Here is a 21284-nt window from a genome sequence, read left to right on the forward strand (position 1 = left end):
GTTGCCCTCTCTCTAGGCACGAAATATACCAAATTCGTTGTATAGCACTGCAGAATGTCAGTGCTGCAAGGTCACCTGGGTGACAAAAAGGCTCCTCTGATTTATAGACCCTCAGACTCTATGAAACAGAGACCCAGAATGTGGAGTGATGTGCCCCGTGTCACAGAGTGATCCAGTAGCAGATTTGGGACTTGAAGCCGGAATCTTGGTCTAATATCCTTTAATGATACTGTTTGGCTTCTAATCAGTTTTGGAGAATAGACCAGACTGCCTCAGGGCAAGCAATACTGTAAACCTTTACTGGGAGGTCACAGAATGCTGTGGAAGCAAAAAACCTGGCTTCTGGTCCCACTTGATCCCTTATTAGCTATGTGATCTTGAAAGTCACTTAACATCTCCGAGCCTTGGTTAATTTATCTTCTAGAAGAGTGCTGTCTAGGAGAAATATAATGTGAGCCGTATTGCAAAAAGTAAAAAGAAAAAGGTGAATTAATTTTAATAATTTATTTTACTTAACCCAGTATATCCAAAATATTATTTCAATATGTAATCAGTATGAAACTTATTAATGAGGCACACTCCTTTTGGGTTTTTTTGCACTACGTCTTTACAATCCATTGTGCTTTGTTTGTCTTCAACATGTCTCATTTGGACTAGCCACATTTCAAGTGTTCAGTAGCCCCATGTGTGTGCCATGTGCTTACTGTGCGGTGTAGGACCTCGGAATGTTAGGGTTGGGAAAGTGCTTAGAAATCATCCAAGGAGTCACAAACTGTAGATTTATAAGCCAAATTATGGTCTATGGCCCCATTTTGTTTGACTTCCAGTTAAACATTTGTTGAATGTGAATGCCTTTTGGACAAGCATGTGCCCTCTGGTTTGCTGCCGTCACCCACAAGTCTCTCCTGTTAACAGTGTCATCAGTTATATCGTCTGCCCTTCTTGACCAACCGCCCTCCCCTCCAGTCTTCAGCTGGTGAAACTAAGGCTTGGAGAGGAAGTGGTTTGTCCAAGGTCAGTAGCTAGTTAGTAGATCCAAGAATAGAAGCCAGAACCGCTTGACTCTGAAATGGTTCTTTTTCTATTAAATCACAGTGTCAGTCGTATTCCTGCTTATATCACAGGATTATTGTGAGGTTCAAATGAGCTTAAATGCTATGTGGATGTGATATGATAACATTATATTTTCTTCTGGACAGATCATGTAGTGAAATCATCTTATGTTTATAAAGTTTAAGCTTTAAACAATTTATCTTTTAACCTGTTATTTAAAAAAGCTAATATATATTTTTCCTAACAAAAGGTAATGCAAGCGTTTATTTTAAAAATGTAGAAAATAGAGAAACTTATGCCTTGCACGTGGTAGATGTTGAACAAATATTTGGCTGAATGAATTAATGAAAAAAATTCACATTCCTATTCCTTGACAAACAGCTAAGACCATTTGGCCTTTTTTCCTATTTAAAGAATTTTTAAAAATCTTGTGTATAATTATGCTATACATGAATTTGGTATCTTGTTTTGCTCTATTCAACATTGTAGGATTAAGAGTAATACAACTTCTTTTAACCACTTTTTTTTTTTCAAACAGGTTATTTTCCATCATTTTGGACTAATGTTCCTTCACCTCTTTTGTCCCCCTTTTGTTTGTTTAAGATGCAGGAGAGCTGTTTGTTTGGGGAAGCAACAAGCATGGGCAACTGGCTTCCCATGCTGCTTTCCTTCCTGTGCCCCAGAAGATAGAAGCACATTGTTTTCAGAATGAAAAGATCGCTGCTGTCTGGAATGGGTGGACACACCTGGTTGCTCAGACAGGTGAGAGTGGCAGAGAGTTTGTGGTTGGGAAGAGCAGCTGGGGGATAGCTGTCTAAGTAGCTATGAATGCTTGGGATTAGGTAGTTTGGTTTTTACTGATGAAAAGATTTAAGGGTTGGGAAGGGAAGGACCTGGGGTCTAGTTCTGCAATCAGCCAGATATGTGGCTTTTCCTCTCTGGATCACAGGTTTACACGCAAAAAGGCAAAGCTGGCTTAGGTTAACTCCTTCTGGCCCTAAGAGTCCATGAGGTTTTGTGAAGGAACCCACTGCAACAAACATCACCTAGAAATTTGTCCAGGTTGTTGGGGAGTCTTTGCCTTGTCATAGCTAAAGGGATGACTGTATTTGCATTTTCACTTGAGTCTAAATTAAAGGTGTCAGAAACTATTAAGTTAAATATTTTAAGATTGAGGCAAAAGCATTACTTTGAGTCATGGCTGGCATGGTATTTTGATTTAAATTTTTATTAACCCTAACAAACTTTGTACATTGATTCAAGCATCCCACATATTCCTTCAGATGTTACCTTACCAGGCCATGCCATGCCATCCAGCTTTTGGCATCTTTATCTTTTCTTGATAATATCTTCATTGATTTCTCATCTTAGGGCAGTTCTCCTTGCCTGATCTTCATATTCCTGACACTGTTCTCGGGGTTTGTTTTTTCATGGCCTCCCTTCTTCCCAGCCTTCCTAGAGCTCTTGCTGACTGACACAGTTTCCCAGACCAGCAGTTTGTAATTCTTAAGAACCATTATCGTGTCAAGGCCTTCGGAACTTCAGGGGTTCTCAGGAGTCCTCTTGCCTGCTCTTGGCCTGCTCGTTAGTGACACACAGATCTGTAGACTTTCAAATACCTGGTGACTTAATCCAATACTTTTGTAGGTTTTCAGGTCAGCTTCAGTTATCCTGGGTAAGTCACACATACTACACGTTTGAACACATAGACTTATGAGTATTTATATCCATGGTGCTTTTAATTGGTTCTTAAAATTTTTTTAAGATTGTTTTGGTACAGAGGCCTATATGACAAAGGTGTATAATAAACTTTCCATATTTACCGCTTCAGAGGATGGTCTAATTATGTCATTCATTTGGAGGAAAATCATGACTTTCCTCAAAGAAGTCCAGACTGCTTGAAGATTGGGACCATCGACAGAAATTTTTCTTAAAGAGACCCTGAGCATAATAGCCGCTTATTTGTATAATTGTTACTCTCTCTCTTCTCCTCCAGACAGTGAGCTCTGTGATAGGAGGCACCATATTCATCTTGCTCACGTCTGTATCTCCAGTGCCTAGCAGAGAAAGTATTCATTGCCTACATTAAACTGTTTCTAGTTAAAAGAGACTAAACATATTCAAATGCATAGGAGGCAGGGTAGACTGCGAGGATTTCTTCTTTCCTTGGACTCGCTGTTCCATGATCAGAAGGCTTCAGTTTGTCTCTTTGGATTCAAGAGTCCAACCAAATCGGTTCTTGTTTATTGTGAACCTTTTGAGCAGTGTGCTAAGCCTTGAAGAAATAGAAAAGATGTGGGCCGTGCCCTCTCACTGCAATGTGTGGACAGGCTTAAGTCTAAGAGTACAGAAACAGAAGACTTTATCATCCATCTGTCCATCATACAGATGGTGAGGATCTGTTTATGTACCATGCCTTGTACTAGATCCTAATCCTGCCCTCAAGGAGCCCACTGTCACTAGGGGAGACAGACCTGTTATCAGATTTCAGTGCAGCAGTGGAGCTAAGTCAGTGTGCAGGAATGGCACAGACACTAGCAGTAGTCTGAGTCACTGGGTGTTAACAGGTAGGCGTTTCATGCTTAGTCAGTCTTCAAAGAATTGCAGTGCAGTAAAATACACTTACTACCAAACCATAGTGGGTTTAGTTGAGTCTGTCAGTAAATCCGTTAACTGGTTAGGCAGCTGACTAATGAAAGACATAAAGATGTTGCTGCTTTGACTCTAGCTTTGCAGCACTGTAACTCATGCTGATTTCCACGTCTGGGCCAACAGCCCAGCACTCAGGGTGGGAGGTTGGAACCTATGTCCCTGACACTGTCTGAGTCACTCCAGCTGCTCTGGGGCTCAGCTTCAGGTCTCCACCTCCACTTGGGAGCGTGATCTTTGGGTAATGTTTCAGCTGTTTAATTAACTTGTTAATTCAGATCTCTTGTTTATGCACTTTGTTATTTTCCCCTTTCTCCTGAGTCCAGAGTGGTTAAAAGCTGGGATGTTTGAGCATCCTGGCTGTTGCGCTGAGTTTTGGGTAGAAGAGAGTCTCCTGCTGTTTGGTTCACCAGTTTTGCCCTCCTCCTAGTAGCTGTGGAAGCCTTTGCCCTGGCGCGGTGTCATTGAGAAGAAACAGCCAGGGCTTCCAGTTTAATCAGACCCAGTTGCTCATTTTAATGGGAACAAGATTTGCTCACAGGGTCAAATCAGCTCATTACTGGGCCAAGGAGTTATTTGACTCTAGTTGTTTTCATAAGCTCCAGTGGAGAGTTGTTCCTGGGACCTACCCGCAGCCACATCAGCACAGAGGCTGCCCCCAGTCTCGTTCTGGAAGACATTAGGGGTGTATTATTGATTAAAAACAGCTTATGTGCAGTGACCATAGATGCGTCCAGTAAGGTGGGCTGGGCTGGGCTGGGTTAGGATGGAGACGGGGAGTAGACTGTGCTTTCTCCCTTCTCATAATCCCTACACCAACTTTGTTCCTTGGAGGATGTTTGCAGTGTCTGGAGCCATATTTGGTTGTCACAACTGGGGGTGGGCGTGCTACTGGCATCTAGTTGGTAGAGGCCAGGGATGCTGCTAAATGTCCTACAATGCAAGGGCAGCCCCCCCAGCCCGACACAGAAATACCCAGCCCTAAATGTTAGTGGTACCATGATCAAGAAATGCTGCCCAAGACTGCCGTCCCCAGTGGTAGGTGCTTAGCGAGGGCAGTTCACATGATATCAAGATTACTTTAGTTCGTCTATGTGGGAATCTGGGATGCAGTCTCTGTCCTCCCTCTTCAGGAGTCTGGTGCCTACCTGCAGTGCTTGTGATGGAAAAATACTTTTCTCCATTAGAGGCACTTGGAAAGAGTCCAAGAGAACCTGTTCTAATCTGGGAAAGCTGGCAAGGTACCTGTGTCTCAGACTGGTGGAGCTGCATTCAAGAAGCCTTTCCCAAGCTGCTTAATGTCCCCAGTCATTGTTCTCGGGAGCTTCATGGGACTCCTGTGTGACTTTATCCAGGCTCGGTGACCTGCAGCTGCCTCCTCTGAGATTCATGAGTTCCTGGCCCAAAGTGATTCTAGTGAGAACTGGGTGGTGGATCTGTGTGCCTTCTTAGTTGGGTGACCTTAGTTGAGTCACTTCACCTGTCTAGGCCTCAATTTCCTCCTCTCTCACGCAGGGTATTAAAACCTACCTCCATTATACAGACAGCTGCTGTGAGTTTCAAATGAATGAATCTGTGTGAAAGATCCTAACTAACTGTAAAATGCTGTACATACCTGTACAGGGGGTGCCCGTGCTTGGGATGTGTGAGTACATTAAGGAGTTAGCAGTTGCTTTTAGAAAGGCTTCTATTTCATCAGGGTCTGTGCAGGGCTTGAGACACACCAGCTTCTCCCCTCAGGGCTCATGAACTGGCCAGGTCTGACAGGCAAAGTTTCCTGAGGTCTTTCACTTACATGCAGCCAGCACGTAGCTCTTTTATATTATCAGTATAAGATCATCATGGCCTTACAGGTAATTTTTCCTGTTAAAATCTCTGATCACACTATTCTCCCTTCAGTGGATTGTATACATACTACGAAACTGTATTCTTCCTACAAAATGGACTGTATACATCCATTTGCATTCTTATTTGTTTAATGTCTAGACTGTAAACTCCCTGAGAGCAGTGTCTGTTTTGTTCACGGCTGTATCCCCAGCACTTGGCACAGGCCCGGCGCATAGTAGATGATTAGTAACTAATTGCTGAACGAATGAATAGATGGCAAGGCAGAGAGAAGCGTGGCTTTGAAGTCAGACAGGCCGAGGTGTGACTCAGCTCTGCCAGCCTCCTGATTGTGCCAGTTCCTCTCCATCACCACCGTGGTGCAGGCCACTGTCACCTTCTTGCTGGATCCTGCAGTGGCCTCTGCCTGGTGTCCTCAGCTTCCCACATCGCTCCCTCTCCCCCCAGTCTGTTCTCCATGCCTCAGTTGAAAGATCTTTTCAAACCCATGTGTCACATTCCAGTGGCTTCCCATTGCTCTTATGATAAAGACATAGTCCTTAGTGGTCACCAGGCCCTGCGTGGTCTGCCCTGTGCCTGCCTTTCCAGCCCTGTTTCTAGCTGAGCTAGCTCTTGATCTCTGGCTGACCTCTACTCTGGCCTTGGTACCTGGAATGGATCCTGGATTTCCCACCATAGTGCTTTTGCAGCTGATGTTCCCTCTATTTGCCACACTTACCCTGCTCTCCTTCTTCATTTTGACTTAGTTACGTCCTTTTTTTTGTTTTCCCCTAGACCTCAACTTAGTCATCACCTCCTCAGGGAGGCCTTCCCTTGACATCCCTGACTCATCACTTTTCCCTTTTATCTCTTAGGGCACTACAGCCTCTCCTTTGCGCTATTTTCTTTTTTAAAAAATTAATTATTTATTTTTGGCTGCCTTGGGTCTTCGTTGCTGCGCACGGGCTTTCTCTAGTCGCAGCGAGCGGGGGCTACTTTTTGTTGCGGTGCGTGGCCTTCTCATTGTGGTGGCTTCTCTTGTTGTGGAGCACGGGCTCTAGGTGCACAGGCTTCAGTAGTTGCGGCTCGCGGGCTCTAGAGAGCAGGCTCAGTAGTTGTGGCGCACGGGCTTAGTTGCTCTGTGGCACATGGGATCTTCCTGGACCAGGGCTCGAACCTGTGTCCCCTGCATTGGCAGGCGGATTCTTTTTTTTTTTTAAACACATTACTTCTTCTTTTTTTTTTTTTTTAAATTTATTTTTGGCTGCGTTGGGTCTTAGTTGCCGAGTGGGCTTTCTCTAGTTGCGGTGAGTGGGGGCTACCTTTCATCATGGTGTGCGGGCTTCTCATTGCGGTGCACGGGCTTCTCATTGCAGTGGCTTCTCGTTGCAGAGCACAGGCTCTAGGCGCTCAGGCTCAGTAGTTGCGGCATGCGGGCTCAATAGTTGTGGCACATGGACCTAGCTGCTCCGCGGCACTTGGGATATTCCCGGACCAGGGATTGAACTCGTGTCCCCCTCACTGGCAGGCGGATTCCTAACCATTGTGCCACCAGGGAAGTCTCAACAGGTGGATTCTTATTATTATTTTTTTGCGGTATGTGGGCCTCTCACTGTTGTGGCCTCTCCCGTTGCGGAGCACAGGCTTTGGATGCGCAGGCTCAATGGCCATGGCTCACAGGCCCAGCCGCTCCGTGGCATGTGGGATCTTCCCAGACCAGGGCACGAACCCGTGTCCCCTGCATCGGCTGGTGGACTCTCAACCACTGTGCCACCAGGGAAGCCCCAGGTGGATTCTTAACCACTGCACCACCAGGGAAGTCCTGCACTATTTTCTACAGGATTCTTTAACTAATTCCCATCCCACTAGACTGTAAGCTCCATCTGGGAAAGAGCCATGTCTGTTTTGCTCAGCATCGTGTCCTCTGTGCTTAGCAAAGTACTTGGCACATCCGAGGTAGGTACTCAGTGCATGCTGGACAAATGAATAAGCCTCATTTCTCTGAGCTTATTTCTTCATTAGGAAAACGGGGAAATATTGCTGACCTTGGATGAGGATTAAATGAGATGGTGTATCAAAGCTTCCAGCATCCAGCACAGGACAGGGCTCATGTCAGTTCAGTATATGGTGGCTTCCTCTGCCCTTTGAAACTCTGGAGCGATCAGGAGGTCGGATGTCCCATATCTTCTCTTTCCAGCTGAGGTCTCCGTAGGGCTGGATCTGAATGTCTCTGGATCAGTAACAGGTTGATTCAGGATTCTTCTGGCGAGTGCAGAAAGATCAATGCTTACAAATGCTAAGTGCTGGTTGCTGGTGATTTATTAGAATTTCAAGGGGAATGATTTACACATGATCCAAACCTTAACATGGGGTTGGTCAGAATGTTCAGAGCCCGGTTGCCTTGGGGATGCTGGATGCTTTCCCTGGGCCACGCAGTATCACAAAGCAGCCTTGTGGTCTCACAGAGGCTATGGATTGAAAAAGTGGGCCCCAATACAGAGTTCCTGACATTCTTCACTCTCTTCAGTGTCACCTTAAAAAGTCCTAAAGTCTTATAAGTTTTAGAGAATCAGAAATGGAAAGAGAAACTTCCTTACTTGGCAAATGAGAAAACTGAAGCAAAGAGGCAAGACAGTGCCTTTATGTCAGCATTGAGATCTCCCTGGGCTATGTGGCTGCTTCCCACTAGCTATCAGTTTTACATTTGGTAGTGTATATATGTCCATGCCACTCTCTCACTTCGTCCCAGCTTACCCTTCCCCCTCCCCATGTCCTCAAGTCCATTCTCTACGTCTGCGTCTTTATTCCTGTCCTGCCCCTAGGTTCTTCAGAACCATTTTTTTTTTAGATTCCATGTATATGTGTTAGCATATGGTATGTTTTTCTCTTTCTGACTTACTTCACTCTGTATGACAGACTCTGGGTCCATCCACCTCACTACAAATAACTCAATTTCATTTCTTTTTATTAAGCCATTAATTTTTATACTAGAATCCTTAGAATGTCAGGAATGGATGAGAACTTAGAGCTCGTCTGGCCTGACCCCCTCAGCTTAGAGATGGAGAAACTGAGGACTGAAGAGGGGGAAGCACAGAGCGTGAGGGAAGGAGGGAGGACAAAACTCGGGTCTCATGGCCTCGGTCTAGTGCTCTTTCCGCCTTGTCATTTTCTCTCCAGAGATGAGGAGGAAATGTGGATGGCTTAACTGCTCACACCCAGCGACTTGAACCAGGAATAATAGTTCCTTCCGTACGTGAAATTCTGCTTCAAGAAAACACTAATTCTTACCTGAAATGTGTAGCCAGAGATTCCCTTAATGGAGTCGTGTGCGGAGTAGAAATTACAAGATGGTGCTCCAGGAGCGTGGGTCTGGAGGCCATCCCAGGATTCACAGAGGCAGCCACATTTCCAGTTATGATAATACAATAGCAGTCATAGCTCTTGTGGACCACTTTTATCACTGTAAAGTGCTTTCATCTCCATTTTCTCACCTGAAGGTGGCAAGATGGGTGTTATTATCCTTGCTTTCCAGACAAGTCCCTAATTGGTTAACTGCACTGCCTTGGTTCACATAGTTGGGCAGAGTTAAAACTTGAACCTGGTCTTCTGTCCCCAAGCCTGCTACTCTAAGTCCAAGTAGTATGTATCTCAGAATGCTCTAACCCATGAACTAAACTTTTACTTTTCAAAGAAACATTTTTTTCCAGCTTTTACCAGTGATTCTCCCAAGCAGTAAGGAAGAAAATTCCTAGTTATCCTTGATCCTTCAGAAGGTATCTGTGGAATGCTTACCTAGATATATATAGCACTATGCTACGGACTACAAGGAAACATAAAATCCAGAACTACCTTCAGGAAGTTTATAGTTGGATGAACAAAAGAAATATTTAATCGAAGAATGAAAAAATATGGCAGAGCCAGAGGAGTGGCCTAGACTCTGAAGGCTCTAGGGTTTCAGGGGAAGGGGAAGTCAGTGTGGGAGAGGGTAGTCAGGAAAGGGTGTGAAATCCTTTGGGAAGGTCCCATTTTAATGGGTGGAGAGTTTGGGACTTGGTTCTGTTGCTTTCTTTGTCCTCTGGCAAGACACAGAACTCTCTGGTCCCCTTCTTCCCATCTGGACAATAAGAGGTTGTGGACATAATGATATCCAAAGGCCATTCCAGCTCTGAAATTTCATCCTATAAAAAAAGTAAAACGGGCCTAAGGAAATTATTATGGGTGCATTGGGAGATTAAGTATAATACCATTCATTGCAGCCTAATTTACAATGACAAAAACAAATACATGGAAACAAATGAAATTGTAGGGGGAACTGGTTAAATAAATTATGGTACAAATTTGGAATATATGGTATGTTGGAATATATAGCCCCTAAATAGAATGTTTTAGGAGGATATTTAATGACAGAGGAATGTGCTCATGATAAGGTAAGTAAAAAGAGTAGGTTACAATAAGGTATTACACTACAACTTCTAATTTTTTTTTTCCAAAAAGAATGTTTGCCTAGAAAGACCAGGAGGAAATATGGCAGAGTATTATCTCTGATTGGTGGGATTATGAGTGAATTTTATTTTCTTTTATATTTTCTATGCTGAATATGTAATTTGCAGTCTGATTATATCCCCCATAAGAGTTAATGAATAAACTTTCTCAGTGCAGGGAACTGGCCTCTTTGCTGGTGTATTCCTGTGTATGTATATGCCCTTGACACATCACTTCCATGGACCTCATCTGGGGGTTTGCATGGAAAAGAGGCAAGAAGCTGAAGGAGGCAGGAAAGCGGGGATCTATTTTTGGCTCAGTCATGAGTCAGCTTTGTGACCTCAGGCAAGTCCCTTCTGAACATCCCTGAGCCTTGGTTTCCTCATCTGGAGAGGGGAATTGGAGGTCACAAAAGGTCCTTTGAGCTCCAAGATACACTCATTCCTAAAGATGGAGAATTTCTCCACTGTTGTGGAACCAGCTCAGAGGCCTCATTGGTTCCTTGAGCCTGGCGTCCTTTCTTTCTGTCTCGCTCCACTGTACCTGCGCTTAGCTGCCTAGCTGTAAGATGCTTTCTCCGGTTCAGAGTTTAGGGTAGGATGGAGTGGAGTTGAGTTATAGGGCCGAGCTGAGAGGGTGTAGTGACAGTGTTACACCACTAGAGGGAAGCATTGTTTGGCTACTTCCCCCTTTCTCACTGTCCTATTTGCTCAGCAGGTGAAGAGTGGCTTTGATTTGCCTCAATTTGGTTTCAAATTCTAGAATTTTAGATTTAAAAGGACTTTGAAGATCATCCAGCAGAACTCAGTTATGCAGATGTGAGATAATAGAGGCCAGAAAAGGCAAGTGACCTACTTGAAGTCACAGTATTTTTCTCAGGGTCTGTACTACAGGGTTTAGAAGAAGGCTGCAGACAGAGCCAAGAGTGTGATCAGTTGAATCCATAGAGCATGGACAGTTCCCATGGTTGTGCAGGAATCTGAGGGATCTGCCTGTATACACATTTACCCAGTTCCTCTGGCCAGGTGCCAAGAGGCCTGGAGATAGAGAAGAAAAGATAGAACTCGACCCTGAGGAGCAGTGTCTGGTGGGGGAAGCCCATGCAAACCCATTGATGCTATGTGTGTGTTTTCCTCACCCTATGTCGCCCTCTGGCGGTCTGCCTAGCTTAGGATCCAGGCTGTGGTGGTGCTTGGAGACTGGTTTACAGAAGACCTGCAGGCGTCCTCGTGAATGATGCCCTCCAAGGTCAGGAGGTACCCTGGCCACCTCCAGTTTGTTATTTCCAGTGAATTTCTGCAGGCACTGCTCACATATTCACATGTCCTATCTTACCATTTCTTGAGGTTTGCAAGGAATCCTGACAGTTTGTTTCCCACCTTCCAAAGGTTTTATTTACTTGACCCTGGGCTGACTCTACTTTTGGTTTCCAGGGTGCCCACCAGCCCTAAGCATTGTGGTAAAGCAGAATTGGGTGCTGGTCTGGGAGCCAGGCAGCTGTGCGACCTTGGGCAGGTTACTTCCTCTGTTTGGGCAGGGAGGTCAGGCTCTCAGCTGCAGCTGTGTCATCTATGCTAGAGAGATGAAGTTCTGGGGTTGTTTTTGGTTTTCGTGTTTGGCAACAAATACCCATTGATCTGTGGTCCAGAGGAGTGCAGTGTGTGTCCAGCTGCAGCAGAAGCAAGATTCACCCTTTGAAGTAGGTGCGCTCGAATAAGGGGCTTGCAGAGAGCCTGGCCAAAGCCGAGTGCAGCTGGGCCTGGAGAGCCACCAGATGGCAGCAGTGGGCAGGCCTTACGGATGAGGCCGGTATGGCCAGCATCCAGAGTCAGAATTAGCAAGGTCAGAGCTGAAAGGACCCCAGAGGTCACTACCAGGCCCAGAGAAGGAAGGAGGTTACCTAAGGTCTCCCTGTGAGTTAATCTCCTCGCTTGTTAGAAGAACTGAGATGGGTTTGGCCTCTAGCTGGCTGCCCCACAGGAAGAGTCAGGAGACAAGAGCCTGGGCCCTGGGCCAGTGAGCTGGAGGTGGGAAGGGAAGGGTACAGCAGTTAACTGTCTGCCTTGATTGTGGTTTCTTTGAGCATCTGGTCCTAATGATCTCCACCCTCCCACCTGCAGTAAGGACGGTGTCCGTTGTCTTTTCTGCTCCCCTCCCGTCTGCCCAGTTTTCCTCTGGTTCAGGGCCCTCCTCTTCATCAAGGGTCATCTCGGAGTCCCCACACCCAACAGATGGGCCTCGCCAGAGGTACATTGCAGTAAGTTAGCACAGTTGCTTGAAAAAAAAAATTTTTTTTAATTTCCAAGGGGGTCACAGTAGGGCAGGGAACGAATCTTTGCCAAGCACTTACCATGGACCGGGTGCTCTGCCAGGTGCTGCCACTTACGTACTCTCATAACTCTCTGAGGTAGGGTTCATTTCCCCTGCAGTCCAGGTGAGGAAATGGAGGCTCAGAGAAGCTGAGTGGCTTGTCTGAAGTAACACAGCTAGTTAACCAAGCAGATACTCGAACCATGCTCTGTTTGATGTCAAAGGTCAGACTCATTTTACTTCCTCATGCCACCTCCCCTCAAAGCAACTGCACTGGAAATGTAGCAAGCGACTCCCAGGCTGGAGGGCAGGGAGGAACACATATGTTTCTCTCTGCTGTGGAGAAAGCTTGTGGTGGGCTGCTGCGGGGAGGAGGCCTGTGAAGCAGTAAAGGGCAGGTATTTGTGGAGCAGGTTCGGGGGTGGTGTCTGGCGGTAGAAGGCCCTCTGAGAAGAGGTCAAGTACCTTTCCTCTCTGCATCTGGAGATGAACTCCCAGCAGTTCCCTCTGCCAGGAGTGCTGGTCTCCCTGAGCCCCACCCATGTAGCGACTGCCACATTCCCATCACTCTGCCCACTGTCACCTCCCATAGAGGCCCTCGCTGTGCACCCCACTGAAAGTGACTACCTCCACCTGTCTCAGACCCACTCGACTCCACGCCCAGCTTTATTTTCCACCAGAGCAGTTTTCACTGCCTGAAACTACAGCATCATTGTTTGTTTACTCTTTTGTCGTCGTTCTCCCCTCACCAGGTGCGAGCCCCGTGGGGTTAGGGACTTGGTCTGTTTCATTCCCCCTGGATCTCCCCTGGCGTAGAAGAAGGGCTCCATGAGGGTTAGCTGCGTGGAGTGGCTGCAGTTTTCGGATGTGGGAGCGATGCCATTTTCAGTGGCTGTGCTCAGGAGACCGGCCTGTGGCCCTGCCCTCTTCCCACCTTCTTGGAGAGGCCCAGGGCAGAGAGAGCTTCAGCTCCCTGAGGCTGACAGTGACGCCTGGTGCCCTAGGGTTGTGGGGTCTCGGCTGACCCATCTGTCCCTGGGGCAGGGGGTTGGCGCACCGGCCATGCTGCGAGTTCACAGGGTGGTTCTGGTAAGGGCTCGGAGGTCCCTGGCAAGAGGGCTGAGTTTCCATTCAACGAACCCTCCTCCTCTTTCCTGGTGGAGATTGATTTGTTCCAGGAGCTCTCTAAAAGTGAGCATTAAGTGACCGGCCTGTAATTGCGCCATCATTTTTAGGTTCTTGACAGATGGCACTGTGCTTGCCCTTTCTCAGGGGACCTTGCCTGTCTCACGGGAACTCTCAATAATCATAGTGACAGCCAGTGCCTTAAAGTGCTCTCGGACGTGTGCCAAGATGAAAGCGGCCCATTTTGAGGAATCTTGGATCAGCTTTTTCCTAATCTAAGAGTGACTTTTTACCTTAGGAGGAAGCCTGAGGTAGCCAAAAGAGCCCTGAAGAGCCAGGTTCAAGTTCTAATTTGGCTGCTTGTTGGCTGTGTGATCTTAGGCAAGTCAATAACCTCTCTGGGCCTGAATTTCCTCATCTGTTAAACGAGAATCATAATCCCTAATTTGGCTGCCTCAGTGGGGGTATATATCATGTCATTCACTCATTCACACATTCCTTCTTTCATGCCTTCACTCTATTATTCAACAAATATTTATTGAATAGCTGAGGTGAGGGCAGGGCATTCCAGGCAGAAGGAATCCTGGAAACAAAGGTATAGAAGTGGGAAGTGCACCCTGGCGTGGTTTGCTTAACATGGTGCCAGAGAGGATCAGAAGGGACTGGAATCCCTCAAGAATAACAGGCATGGGTCCTTATTCAGGCTTTATTCTGTGAGCAGTGCAAGGAGCAGCTGAAGGTTTCGGGGTGGAGGCGATATATTTGAACAAGAGAGGGGGGGCCCTGCCTCGGGGCAGCTCTTACAGGCTGCTTTCTACTCAGGTCTCTCTGTGGCTGATTTTGAGGTACTCTGGATTCCCAGGAGGACCCTCTCCCCCATGACCTGGGCAACCACTAGAAAGGCCGAGACTGGTAGGGACTGGAGTTACCTGGCTCACTGGTCCACCCTCTGGGGAGCTGTCTCAGGCCACAGGGAAGGTTGTGTTTCCTTCCGTCTTGAAGCGTTTCATAAGGGCCTGAAGATGAGCAGCTTCGGGGTTTCTCCCACACCTCCCCGAGGAGATGGAGGGTGTGGGGAAGGGTTATTCATGTTTACCAAGGACGCACTTGTGTGCCAGGCGTTCTGCCAGGGATTTGCAAAATCATCTATTTAATCCTTACACAAAGTTTGCCGAGCAAGGCTCCTTCCCGATTTTACGTGTGAGGAAACTGAAGAGAGCTTAAGAGACATGGACTCAGCCCACCTAGTTACTTGGCCTTACCTTGCTCAGAGTGAAATGGGGTCAGCAGTGTCACCTTGTCTACCGGAGGACATTGTGAGGATCAAGTAAGATCCTGGATGTGAAAGCACTTTGTGCATGCAAAGTACTATGTGCACAAATGGGATCACTGACAGTACTGTACTGCTTCCCAGAGAACTCTCTGTGATTCGCTTGGGCCTTTCCTGCCTGGGTGATAGAAGGTACTAACCTCTGGTTTCTCCTCTGTGTATCTCCCTCCAGCCAGCCCCTGGGTCAGGGGCTCCGCTCAGCACTTTTCTCCTTTAGCCTGCAAGTATGAAGGCACTGCTCTTCTTCAGAAAATTAACTCTACCGTACAAAATTAATATCAAAGTATGCTTACTTTGTTTGCCATTTTGGTGAAAACAATAAGAAGTCATGGACTTTTAATGCTGGAAGGGACCGTCTCATCCTTATTTGAAATTTGAGGAACCAGAAGCCCAGGGAGACGGTCCTATAGATAATGGACGCAGGGCCAGGATTAGAACCCAGGGGTCTCTAGCCCAGGGCTCCTCCACTGCCCTGCAGCGCATCTCCTAAGAGAGACTGTAATTGCTTCGTCTCCTTTATGGAGGAAGGAAGAATCCAGTTTAATAAATTTCATTACACCAGCCCCTTTATGTAACAGGGCTGTTTCCGGGTCCTGGCAGATGGTCCATAGTAACAGTGCTTTGCTGATTTGGTTGGAGCTGATCCTATGAAATGAAAAATCCTGTGTAGCAGATGCCTTTCCCAGTCCCTGGCCATGGAAAAGTCAGCCTCTCCAGGGAAGGCACTATAGCTTTGGTGCTCACCATCTCTAGTGGGACTCAACGTGAACGCCTTGGAGGTCATCTTAAACCCAGTCAGGTTTTTACAGAAGGTCGCATTGGTGGAATTTCTTGGTGGGTGGGGTGCTGGTAAAGTGTGTTTTTTCTGGGGCCTGAGGGACAGATGGGATCTGGGAGCAGAGTGGGAGAGAGATCAGATGTGGAAGGGAAGGAAATACAGGCTGTCTCACTGTGGATCTGGCCTGATGGCCCTTCACACCACGAGGCCTTGGACCTCCAGATGAGCAATTTGAATGTAACCTGCAGGGCCCCTTTCACTGAAATTACTGGGACTCCAGGTCTGATTATCTTCCCTTTCCTGATGGGTGCTTGATCATAACAGGTTCTCCTTATGGCCTCTTCTGGTGGTGCTCCTTACTGCCACTGCTTGAGGCAAGTGGCAAGTCCCCAGACCACTGGCAGTGGGTGGGCGTCACTTCCACAGGCTCCTCCTGACCTTGTCCTGCTGCTCTGTTCTCGCTCTCGCAGGGTCCTTACAGGTGGGGGTGGGAGAGTTCCCCCCATCTGTGAGTGCAGCTCTCTTAAGGCCCCAATAGGTCTTTAATACTCAACTCTCCTGAAGAACTTGGGACAGTTCCCAGGGGTGGGGTTAGAGGAAATTTGAGAGACACCATCCAGAGTCATGTCCCAAGACGTTCTCACTGGTTGACCACAAACTGGCATCCGGGACAGGCTCCCTCCCCTCCTTGCTCCTACCCCTGGGTGAATTATTTGCCCACCCAAGGATCGGGGGCAACCTTTGTCTCCCTGCTTGAAGATCTTAATCTGGGCCTCCCGTTAACTAACAGCCAGTTTCTCTTTGAAAGCCAAGGATGCAAAGAGTATTGGGGGATCTCTTGGGGTTTTGGAGGTGGGACCCTGGTTTCCTAACATGACAGCTTGGATACCATGGTGAGCTTTGCAGAATGCACTGGCCCTGCTCCTGGTCCTGCTGGACCTCAGGATGGTCTGCAGGGGTCGCTGTGTGCCCACAGCCAGGTGCTGGGACTTTACCCGAGGGACTCAGGCAGCGCGTCTCTGCAGGCCCAGGCGTGCTTAGGAACTGCGGCTTTCCCTTGGCTGTGCCCAATCACCCAAGTCTCATTCCCAGCTCCAGCCTCCAGCTCGGGCACTGTGAGTCATAGTCATCAGTGGAAAACGCAGCTTCACCAACAGCTGGGCTCAGTGCTTGGCCTTTTTTCTTCTTTTTTTGTAACTTCACAGAGATGGAAACTGCTGATGATCTTTTGCAAGAGACAGCAATTGAAGGCAAAGTCCAGGGCTAGGTGGGGAGAGGAGAACCCTGAGGCGATGGGGGTAGAGATGTGTGTCTTTCCATTACCCTGCTCTTGGGCCTTCCAAGAAGTCATGCTAGAGAAGCAGGCAGTGAGGAGCCGTGTGGACCTTGCCTGTCTCTGCTCTTTTATGCCAAGGAGCCCAGGAGGCCTTTGGTAATTAGCTAATGCAGGTGGCAGTTGAAGCTTTGAGAGGTTGACGTATTTTTCTAAGAAGCTGTGAGTAGAATGTGCTAGAAGTCAGGGTGACCTGGGTTCTAGTCTTGCTTTGCTTCTAACCCACTGCTACCTTACCTTGTGTAAGTCAGTTACTTTCCTTACTGGGCTGCACTTTTCCCAGCTGAAGCAGAAGCAGACGGTAGGGTTAGAGTACTCTGAGGTCCCTTCCTGCTCTGGTGGTCTGTGAGTCTGAACTGAATGTCAAGAATTTTGAGGCTTGTTCCCATAATCATCTTGAACATCTGAGACCTGTAGCTGTTTCTCCTTGTGCAGTGAGCAGTGCTCACGGAGAATGACACAAGTACAGGTTCCTACTCTTCAAGGACTTCACATCTGCCTTCTTCCTCTCCTCCCGCCACGAAGCAGTGGACAGAGGTTCCTGGGAAGCAGGAAACTGGGATTCGGGTTCTGGCTTTGCCAAAATACGTTGTGTGTCCTCGGGCAAACCCCTCGCCTCCTTCAGCCTCGTTTTCATTTTCTCCAAAATCAAGGATTAGACTTGCTTCTTGGCTTCAACTCCCCCCATTCCCTCCCGCCGTCCTCCCCACCCCCACCTGCAGCCTCCTGCTAGCTCTTCTGCAGGGTGTGATTCTTAGCTGCAGAAGCCCTGGGGTATGGTTTCCTTTCTTGCCGGGAGGGAGAGAAGCAAGATTATTTTTTTAATTACGCAGCTAAGATTAGGCAGCAATCTACATTTTAAAGTGTTATTAATAAGAGTCTAAAAGTGTGCGAAGAAGCTTGGGAGTTGGAATGTGAAATGAGTTGGGAAACATCTGCAGAGGCACCGGCCTCAATCAGGGATGTTTTTTCTCTGGGTGCCAAGTGACTGCTAGGTGTGACTGGCAGCCTGATGTGCCGCTGGGCTCCTGGAGGAGCAGGAAGCCCAAGCACTGGGCCAGAGCAGGGGCCAGAGCCCCTCAGGTCAGGGGCTCACGGTCCAGCCTCTCATGATGGTTCTTTGCAAACTGGCTTTAGAGAAAGAGTGACAGTCATGATATTTCCAGCACCTCTATTTAGAGTTTATAAAGTGCTTTCATGTTTATTGTCTCCCTTTTCATCATAGTCCTGAGAGGTAGTTAGAACAAGTCTCACTGTCCCTTCAGGAGTCGGGTGAGGGCTCTTCAATTTAAGTTTCTTCCTTTAAGAAACGTGGTGTGCTATAGACAAAAAGCCCTGGACAGGAAGTGGGGAGCTGGGCACCTGTCCTGGGCCTCCACCTCCCTCCCCAGCTCTTCCTGTCTCCTTTTCCTACTTTGTCTTTATAGCACTTAAAGTCATTTGCCAGGGGATATGTTTTATGTGATTTTTGTCCATTGTCTGTCTTCCCCCTGCTAGAATGTAAGCTTCGCCAAGGAAGGGAGTTTTGTCTGTTTCATTCACTGTTGTGGCCCCTGGCACCTGGGACAGCACCTGGCCTATAGAAAGTACTCAGTAACTATTTGTTGAATATTGAGAGTGCCTGGCTCTGTTTCGGACTCGTCTGTGTGAAGAGTCATCTGTTTTCCTTAGTTTTGTATTCTCTTTGGGTAGTTGGAGGGGATGGTCTCTGACATCCTTGGTGGCACATAAAAGCTTGTGGTAAGAGCAATGCCTGTGACTCTTTTTCCTTCCAGCAAACACTGAGCACCTGCTCTGGGTCAGGCCCTATGCTAGGTGCTGTGAGGAATACAGACAACATAAGGAAGGATCACTGTTCTCTACCCCTCAGTGGATATGATGGTTAATTTTATGTGTCACCTTGACTGGGCCACGGGTGCCCAGATACTTAGTAAATGTTGTTCTGCGTGTTTCTGTGAGGGTGTTTTTGGAGATTAACATTTACATCAGTAGACTGAGTAAAGCAGATTGCCCTCCCTAATGTGGGTGCGCCCCATTCAATCAGTTGAAGACCTGAATAGAACAAAAGCTGACCCTTTTCTGAGTAAGAGAGGATTCTCCTGCCTGATAGCATTTGAACTTGGACATCGGCTCTGCAGGTTTTGGACTTGCCAGCCTCCATAATCATGTGAGCCAATTCCTTATAATAAACCTTGCTCTATAGAACCTACTGGTTCTGTTTCTCTGGAGAACCTTAACTAAGACAGTGGGCAACGTAAGACATGTCATCAAATGAGCTTATATTTGGTGGCATAGAATAGTAGTTAGAACAGGGGTACAAGCACCATGCCAGTGGCTCCTAAGGAACGGATGGCCTATTCTGACTAGGGGATAATAGAATACTTTAGGGAGGCAGTGGCTTTTGAGCCAGGCCCTGAGGATGAGAAGGAATTCTGTGGGTGGAACAAGCAGGCCGACCAGCAGTGCAGGCTGGGGCACAGCACAACCCTGAGGCCTGGGAGGGAGGAAGTGGAGCAGGCCCTTGGCAAAGGGGCAGTCACCCAGCGCTAAGAGAACCGAGGTGCTTGGAGGGAGGGGCTTGTGGAGGGCGAGGGAGCCAAATACACAAACAATCTAGGACCAGGGCTTCCTGCGATGCCCTCCCCAGGTTTGGAGAAGAAACCAGTCCTCCCTGCTTTTGTCTGGGAAGCCCCCATCCTGCGTGATACAGACAGTCCTACAGCTGGTCCAGGGGCTCCTCAGGTGCAGCCTGTCTGGACTTCTCTCGCCAGTGCCCCTGATTTGACAGCTAATAGAGTGAGTGGTGAAAATGGAGCAGCCGTGTGGAGTGCCTGGCACGTCTTAGGACTCTGATCTTTGTCGTATAGGCCGAGGGTGATGCTCCCTTAGTGATCTGGCCGGGCTGTCTTTGTGCCCCTAGCCCACACAGGTGTCCCTGTGACTCTGAACAACCTCCAGAAGTCCTTGGGACTGTCCACTTTTAAAGAGGCAGTGTGGGCCAATGAAAAGTGGAGCTGGGGTCACACGGACTGGTGGGTCCCCTGCAGGGCAGTGACTGGGGGCACCGACTGGGGACAGCTGGAGGCTCTGAGCTTGAGACTTCACCTCCCTCTATGCTTCAGTTTCCTCCCCTGTAATTTGAGGATTATAATAATGCCTTCTCACGGGGTGTTTTTGTGGACTAAATGGGACAATCCATGTAAAGAGTTTGGCATGAAGTAAGTGCTCTCAAAACATTAGTTATTGTTATTATCATCACCATTATTGCAGCTTTGCCACTTCCAAGCTGTGTGATCTTGAGCAAGTCATTAAACCTCTGTGACCTGTTTCTTTTTCTGTAAAATGGGATTCACACCAATCATTCAGTGTTGATTAAATTATATAACTTCATGGCAGTGCCTAAAATAGAGTTTTACACAGAGTCAGCTCTCAATAAATAATTCTCCCCAGGCCCTTATGTTTTTATTCAATCTCTTTGCAGGCTGCTTCTTCTCTTCTTTTTAGTTGGACATCTCATGTTTGGAAATTTTATTCCTGTATTAACTTAAAAAAATTCCAGACCTTTTGTTATGTGATATTATTCATGATACAACTTTGGAGACTTGGGAAATTTTACAAAAACAAACAAACAAACAAGATATACAGCCAAGTTCCCAAATTTTAAAATTGGTAACCATAACATTGTAAATCAACTGTACTTCAATTAAAAAAAAAAGCATATATATGTAAAACTGAGTCACTTTGCTGTACAGCAGAGATTGGCACAGCATTGTAAATCAACTAGACTTCAATAGAAATTGTTAATCATATTAGTGGTCTTTGATATTAGAGTGGATGTTTTATTCAAGGACACTGGTCGGACTAAATATTCAAAAGGTGCCAAGAAAATTAAATTGTACACCACTCATTTTGACCCTGAGGATTTTTAGACATCATTATTAAAGTTTAGACCAAGAAGATATCTCAGAGGTCATCGATCCCAGTCCTCTTGTTGTATGGATGGGAAAAATAGGGCCCCTGGAGGGAAGGGATGTGTTCAAGATCACGTAGCCTTGGAGAGAAGCCAGGATTAGGATCCAGGTCTTCTGAGTCTCTGGTTAAAGCTTCTTATCTTCTCCAGCTCACCTTGCTTCATCTCTTTTCTGTTGCTCTCTTCCACTCTCTTCCTTTTTACCCCCTGGTTTAAATTTATTTGTGTTGTGTGGTGCGATGTGCCATATACTATGCTTGTATCTTACAAAAATCCCCAAATCCAATGGTGAAGCTTTCAGTGCTCTTCCTCTTCTTTATCAGTAAGATAAAGATGATGACTCACCTAAGACTTACCTAACATGTCGGTAGTTGGCAGCTGGCAGAGAAGATTTGACAAATTGGTAGAAATTGGGGGTGGAACGATGGAA

General features: G+C 47.0%; 1 protein-coding gene across 4 annotated transcripts in view; it reads left to right on the top strand.

The window, feature by feature from the left end:
* Window positions 1-21284, top strand: part of SERGEF (secretion regulating guanine nucleotide exchange factor) — a 226381-nt gene that overhangs the window by 20557 nt on the left and 184540 nt on the right. For all 4 annotated transcript variants that reach the window (XM_089915079.1, XM_022555699.3, XM_089915081.1 and 1 more), the window contains one exon: window positions 1657-1815. In XM_089915079.1, the coding sequence (XP_089771205.1) occupies window positions 1657-1815 (159 nt within the window). The remainder of the gene's footprint in view (window positions 1-1656; window positions 1816-21284) is intronic.

Source organism: Delphinapterus leucas, chromosome 7, assembly GCF_059928025.1.
Source record: "Delphinapterus leucas isolate spDelLeu-1000000601 "Yukka" chromosome 7, BTC_Dleu_Yukka2, whole genome shotgun sequence".
NCBI lineage: Eukaryota > Metazoa > Chordata > Mammalia > Artiodactyla > Monodontidae > Delphinapterus > Delphinapterus leucas.